Raw genomic sequence first — 7,777 nt, 5'->3', positions numbered from 1 at the left:
TGGTACTACACTTTTTTCAACCTTAACTTGGACAACTGCAATGTATGTGTCCTTGGCCACCAGAGGGGCCCTTTCTTCAGTGCCTCGCGAAGAGATACTTGCTGTTCATGGTTGATTTCATCAACAATTAATAATCCTTGGGAACACAAGTTGAATTCAGTACTAGTGAATTTAAACTTTAGTATCCCTGCCTTTACCAATATAGTATTTAAGTCCTTTTCATTTCTGTTCACGATAATTTCAAGAATATTTCTTGGATACCCCCTTCCCCTGCCAACATGTGGAACTAGTACAGCGACATTATCCCCTATTTGCCCGGCTTTTATGTCAATCATACTGCGTTTGATCATACGTTCAGCTTAACACATTTGAGCGTCTCTTGGTCTCTTGCAGTTCTTGGAAATTTCTTGTTGTCTTGATGCAATATGAGGTGCTGAACTGAGTGGTGGACGGCATGTGTGGAATTGTGCTGTAAGGGAGGAAGCTAGTACAAGGGTTAGCTGGTCAGGCACTGGAGGGTTGGAGAAGATGACTGGCTCATCAAGAACCTTAGGTGTCTAGGTGCAGATGGTAACTGGCTTATCAAAGGCCTTGGGTGGTTGGGTGGATACGATGACTGGCTCAGAGGCCTGGAGTGGCTCATCAGTTGGATCAGTAGGAGGCTGGGCTCCTAGTGCTACAATAAGATCATCTTCTGTCTCTAAGCAGTCGATATCCTCCTGTGGCAAGCTAGTGGAAGTGAGTCCAACCTTTGGATCCTCTCCAAGCAAAGTAGCATATAAGGTACGTTTGATCCCTGAATGGTATGATGAGTTCTTCAGATTCTGAAGAAAATGAAAGACGAGGGACCAATTCCAGATGTTGTTGTCAGAGAGCCAAGCAGCCAGCATGTTTTTGATGGCTGAGTTTACCCGTTCGACTGAACCTTGACTCTGTGGGTGCCGGGGCTAGTCATGCAAAAGACTAAGACCGGTCCGTAAATCCTTCAATTCTCGAACCACCTGGGAAGTGAACTCAGATCTGATTGAAAAATGCATGGAGCACCAATCAATAAGATATCCAAAAGCTGAAAAAGCAACCTCAGCTGCTCTCTTTGGTGTGAGTGGGTGCTGGATGATAAACTTATATGGCACAGGTACACCATAATCCACTTGTTTTGGGCTTGTAGAGATGACTGCATGCCAATTAAGTTGACTTGGCAGCGAGAATTTAAATCGTTAGTAACTCCCTTTGTCTTGGATCTTTTTGTCTTTTCTTGGAAGGTAATGCAGTAGGTCTTGAACAGCTCGACAGCCTCTCTTGTAATGTTTGCATCCTTTAGGCTCAAATGCTTGAGCAGGCAATCTCTTCCACCATGACCTGTAACAATGTAGGCCGGTTGGATGATGGCGAAGAAGTCCTCAATAGAGACATAGTAGGAAGATTCATCCTCCGGAGATGAACGTTCCTTGATCAGTTTCTTCACTTCACCACACTGGAGAACCTCATACTTGGATAGATAAAACAAATAGTATAAACATATAATATAAATATGATATATAAATATAAAATCTATAAAAATGCTTCAACCTATAAAATGCATTGTCATTATCAGAACTGTGTTCATCAACCATTTCAAAAAAAAGCCTAGGCATTTCATAAAATAGTTCTAAACTATAATTTAAAACTGCTTATATTGATCAGGGTAACTACTTCTTCAGAATACAGTATCCATGACAAAACTTCAAAGATTTATTCTGTTAGGACGTCTTCAACTCTTCAATTGTTGAAATATACAAATCTATAGTCATCAAGTATTTTTGGCATTTGTTATACTTTTAAAAGAGCTTATTATTAAACGTAGTTTCAAAGTTATTTGCTATTTTTAAGTCTACTAATATACCAAATTTGAAAAAGTTTTATTCGGACATTAAATGAACAAGCACTATAAGATCACTTCCACATCCAAAGGTAGAATGAACCCCACGAAACAAACATCCCCAATTAGCTCACTGTTGATTATTGAATTACCTGACCATATAGGTAAAACAAATCAAAATAAATGAATTACTTGCTCACATAGTCAAAAAGCATAAAAGAAAGATGATATTCCAAACAAAATGGTGGTTAAATTTAAATGGAACACTTGTGCTTGAAACAACTCTGACTACAAATTATATGAAAATAGAGTGCGTGGAAATTATATGGAAATGTTTAACAGATATATAGTAATATAGAAAAACTTATAAAGTAAAGTTTCAAAACCAACTTTCAATGAATAATGGTCCGTGTTTACATAATATAAACTTAACAAAAAAAAAGGGCTGTTTGCAAACAAATACCAGATTTACACTGTTTGCCTTAATTATATCAGGCAAAGTATGTAATAAGAACTACTAAATGTCAGTCATTTCACCTGATACCTGGAAATTTTAGTCATCTTGTGAAATCCCTTAGTGAATCAGTCATTTCGCAAAAGGCCTAAATTCTTTAGGCATTTGGCGAAATGACTGATTACACAGTATGCCTGTAAAACACACACACACACACACACATACATGCATATATATATATATATATATATATATATATATATATATATATATATATATATATATATATATATATATATACATATATATATATATATATATATATATATATATATATATATATGTATTAATTAATCTATTTATTTATTTATTTATTTATTTATTTATTTATGTATTTATCTATTTATATATTTATTTATTTATTTATGTATTTATTTTTTTGTCTTTATGTGTGTACATTGGATAGATTTAATACTTTAAATGTTATGGGGGTAATAAACATAGTCACTCTAAGTAGAATAATCATTACTAAAATACCAAAAATCAAATTATCTGCTGTTGGCGTGGCCAGGGCTAAAAGAGTGGAAATTCAGCACTTACCTCCTCCTACAGCAGGTTTCCGTGAGCTGACTTAGAAACCTATGACTGATTTTGAGTATGACACCTCTGATGTAATAGCTATGGAACAGCTTCATGACATTTTGCTGCATCTCTGCAAATATTGTCCTTCATAAAAAGGTGGCCCATTATACAAAGGTGGCCCTGACCCCCCCCCCCTTTTATTGTATTCAATTCATGCAGCTGATTAACATGGATTCTGTAAACAAAGTCTGTATTCATTTAACCCTTCATTATGTAGCAGACCATGCAAAGAGATAGGACACTGTTCTTATCAGTACCTTTGATCAGACTTTGTGGAAAAAAGTCTTGCAAATCATCCTTGAGCAAAATTCTAACAGTCCCTTTATGACAGCATTGTGTCCATTGGAGGCTTTCATGGTCTTGTTAGTTTCCTTGAAAACATTGGATTTGTAATAGAAGGATCACTTCTTAACGAACTGCTATAGATCATTTATGCTAAGAACTCAGTCAAACATATGCCCACTGACAAGGCATATTCTCGCCCCGTCAGAGGTCACCAGCCCTATCATTAGCTCTGAGCTCCATAATTTTGTCAGAAGTTCTTTCAGTTCCGATCCCTGAATTGTCAGATGAACCTGTCTCATCCTGTGGTGATAAAATCAGAGGTTTGCATTGAAGCTGTTTGCCAGTGACTCAGCACTTACCTTTTTAAGATGCTAATGCTACAACTGCATAGATGGAATCAGAAACTACTAGAAATGATGATGAGGAAATCCCAGAGGAAACTCGCCGCCCATTAATGAGGAACCCCAGAAATTATCAGAATCAGAAACAACTAGAAATTATTAAGAGGAAATCCCAAAGGAAACCCCTCCATCTTTAAATAAAGAAACTGAACAACACTCAATCGATGAAAATCCCAAAAAAGCATTATCTGCTGTCCCAGTCTCTAAAATCTCTGACACGACTGAAAAATTTTCTGGAGAAATACCAGAGAGGACGCATAACATAGATAGCAAGTCCTGTGATGCTATTAATGAACTGCCCTGTGATGCTATTAATGAACTGCCGTGTGATGCTATTAATGAACTGAAAATGTTGTACCATGAAGTTTTGACTGAAGATACTTCATGGAAAGAAGTAAAATCTTCATTCTTTTAAATGGACCAATTATAAAGTTGATGAGTTCATGAACAAACTAAAGGATGCCAAAAGAGCTAGATTGGGGGTTCAATATCTAGAAAGGACACAAATCATGCGTTCCTTTATTTGGTCAGAGCGAATTGGTGACTGGAAAATTGTAATCAAAAGTCAGATCGAGATGTTTCCATACATTGGAGGGACTAGCCACAGCCAGTACACTTCGTCATTGAATAACTATAGCAACAAAATGTTAGATTTACCTATTACCCAGCCGGATATTCATCAAAATGTATTTCCTTTTTTGTCTTTACACAGTCAGAAGGGCAGCTCGAGTCAGGGAATGATTAAGCAGAGATCTGATAATAGAACAGTGCCTCATTATTATTATTATTTATTATTATTATTATTATTATTATTATTATTATTATTATTATTATTATTATTATTATTATTATTATTATTATTATTATTATTGACGAAACTATCGACCTTATCGCCGATAGAGTCTACAGGGACGAGACGACTCCCGAATTGAATATCCTAGAGCAAGCCCTTCGGACCCTCCTTGCCATCTGCACTAAGAGGGCCCCCTTTACTACTCACCGTGGGCACATGTACTTGCAAAAGGATGGCGTGGCGATGGGCTCGCCCTTGGGCGTACTCTTTGCTAACTTCTACATGGGAGTAGTAGAGGAGAGGGTATTCTGCCAACTCGAGTGCCCCCTCGCTTATTTCCGTTATATTGCCGACACTTTCATCAAAGCTACTTCCACCCAAGCCATCGATAGCCTAAGGAGGACCTTTGAGGACAACAGCGTCCTCCATTTCACCCTTGAGAACAGCGTCGACAACAGCCTCCCGTTCCTGGATGTCTAGATTTCTTCCACCAACGAGGGATTCCAGACCACCGTCTACAATAAGCCCACAAATCTCGGCATGTGTTTAAATGGGGAAAGTGAATGTCCTGCCCGCTACAGGGCCTCGACCTTCAAGGCCTTTGTACGCAGGGCCTTGTCACACTGGTCGTCATGGACTGACACCCACAAGGAGCTGGAAAGGGACGCACAGGTCCTAATCAACAACGGCTACAGCAACAAGCAAGTCCAGCGTGAAGTGAGGACAGCTATAGACAAGTGGTATGGGTCCTCTGCGGTGGAAGGGTCCGACAGCCCCAGCCAGGGGTCCGACAGCACTAGAGATAGGTCCGACAACCCCACCAACAGATCTAGAGACATCAAGCTTTACTACAAAGGCCTCATGCACACAGAATATCATCGGGATGAGAAGGCCATTAAAGACATCATCACTAACAACGCGTCACCTAGTGATGAGATCACGAAAGTGAAACTCATCTATTACCAGACTGAAAAAACCTGCAGCTTGATCATGAGAAACAATATAACGCCCCCTGAGAACGATCCTCTGAAGAAGACAAATGTAGTCTACTCTTACCAATGCCCAGTCCGAGGATGCCCCGGAAAATACATAGGTATGACTACTATGAAACTTTCGAAGAGGATTTCGTGCCACGTCCAGCAAGGTGCTATAAGAAATCATGCTCTACAGCGACATAACACCCAAATTAGCCGGGCAGACATCGTCGCTAATACCAAAATTATCGGCAGCACCCCTGACAGCAGGCGCCTACGAATATTGGAAGCTCTGTTAATCCAGAACGAGAAACCTGCATTGAATACGACCCAAGAGATGTTCCTCCTACCATCCTGTCGACGTACCAACGCTAGGAACCAAGAACAAGACCCCCAGAACGATGACAACCCCGATCCTGACACCCCCACAAATTGCGAAATCGTCTGGCCGAATGCCGATTTTGGCAGCGAACATGGTCCGGAATTCCTGTCTGCTAAGCGTAGGAATGGGCTGCCTGACCTTGATCCCGTCTCGGCGCGCGTCTCAGCCAATCAGGGAGCTCGGATACCTCTCTCAGCCCAGTCCACTGAGCAAGAGAGGAGACTGCCTGACTTTACGACTGGCTCGGTGCGCGTCTTGACCAATCAGGATTCAGAATTCCTTCCTACCTCTCAGCCTAGGAGGCAGAGCCAAGCTGGTCGTACATCTGCCACCCGAGCCTATAACCTCTGATTGACCAATCAAAATTCGAGGCCCCTCTCTACGAACCAGAGTCGGGATATATAAGGACCCAGATCCTGCCAGAGCCTCACTTCTCGCCTGAAGACGGAGCAAGCAGTTCTGAAACGCGTCGCACTCCACTCCTGACTTTACCTGTTGTAATTTTCGAGTATTACTTGTACTTGTATTAATTCCATCCAGCCTTAACCTGAATTGTATCCTTCACCCACCTGATGATCTTCGCCACTTTGCTAGATGAATGTAGCAACCCTGAAAAGAGAATTGTCCGTAGAATCGAGAAATTGGACAAGAAATTGAATTCTGCCTATGCAGCCATAATATTCAACTCCACCTGTCTGAAGGAGGGTCTCCTACTAAGATATTATTATTATTATTATCATTATCATTATTACTGCCAAGCTACAACCCTAGTTAGAAAAGTAAGATGCTATAAGGCTAAAGGCTTCAGCAGGAAAAAATAGCCCAATGAGGAAAGAAAACATGGAAATAAATAAATAATGAGAACAAATTAACAATAAATAATTCTAAAAATAGTAACAACGTCAAAACAGATATGTCATATATAAACTATTGACAACGTCAAAACTGATATGTCATTTATAAACTATAAAAAGACTCATGTCAGCCTGGTCAAAACTTTTGCTTCAACTTTGAACTTTGGAAGTTCAGCTGATTCAACCACCCGATTAGGAAGATCATTCCACAACTTGGTCTAAGCTGGAATAAAACTTCTAGGATACTGTGTAGTATTGAGCCTCATGGTGGAGAAAGCCTGGCTATTAAAATTAACTGCCTGCTTGATATTACGAACAGGAGAGAATTGTCCAGGGAGATCTGAATGTAAAAGATGGTCAGAGTTATGAAAAATCTTATACAACATGCATAATGAACTAATTGAACGACGGTGCCAAAGATTATTATCTAGATCAAGAATAAGAAATTAAATAGACCGTAAGTTTCTGTCCAACAAATTAAGATGAGAATCAGCAGCTGAACACCAGACAGGAGAACAATACTCAAAACAAGGTAGAATGAAAGAATTAAAACAATTCTTCAGAATAGATTGATCACCGAAAATCTTGTAAGACTCTCTCAATAAGCACTTTTTTGTGCAATTGAAGCAGACACACGCCTAATGTGTTTCTCAAAAGTAAATTTGCTGTTGAGCATCACGCCTGAAATTCTAAGTCATACAAATTTAAAGAAACATTATCAATACTGGGATCCGGATGTTAAGGATCCACCGCCCTTTACCTAATCACAATCATACTTTGAGTTTTGTTAGGATTCAACTTGATACCCCATAATTTGCACCAGGCACCAATTTTAGCTAGATCCCTATTAAGGGATTCATCAACCCCAGATCTACATTCAGGGGATGGAATTGAAGCAATGAGAGTAGCACCATCTGCATATGTAACAAACTTGTTTTCTAGGATAAACCATATGTCCTGAGAGCAATAAAAACAAATGATTTGAGGTATGACAAGAGGATGAGGTATAGAAAAGGCTCAAAGAGTCATTTGGTGTCTAAGCCAACCAGTTCTTGCTGAGATAAATATAGCAATTCAAGAATATACAGTAGTAGGATTCCAGACAAGTGAACAGCATAAGGAAGAGTATCACGT

The 7,777-nt window shown here is 39.4% G+C and overlaps 1 protein-coding gene across 1 annotated transcript; it reads right to left on the bottom strand.

The window, feature by feature from the left end:
- Positions 1–985: 985 nt before the first annotated feature.
- Positions 986–3,022, bottom strand: LOC137639280 (KRAB-A domain-containing protein 2-like). Its single transcript, XM_068371563.1, has 3 exons — positions 2,913–3,022; positions 2,396–2,402; positions 986–1,489 (listed from the first exon to the last, which is right to left on the bottom strand). Exons 1-3 carry the CDS (start codon positions 3,020–3,022, stop codon positions 986–988), a joined length of 621 nt encoding a protein of 206 aa, XP_068227664.1.
- Between the last annotated feature and the right edge of the window lie 4,755 nt (positions 3,023–7,777).

Source organism: Palaemon carinicauda, chromosome 4 (assembly GCF_036898095.1).
Source record: "Palaemon carinicauda isolate YSFRI2023 chromosome 4, ASM3689809v2, whole genome shotgun sequence".
In the NCBI taxonomy this organism is placed as follows: Eukaryota; Metazoa; Arthropoda; class Malacostraca; order Decapoda; family Palaemonidae; genus Palaemon; species Palaemon carinicauda.
This window is presented reverse-complemented; position numbering and strand designations above follow the sequence as displayed.

Excerpts from the sequence above, each read along its gene's own strand:
- LOC137639280 (XM_068371563.1), bottom strand. The coding sequence starts at position 3,022 with ATGCAGCAAAATGTCATGAAGCTGTTCCATAGCTATTACATCAGAGGT.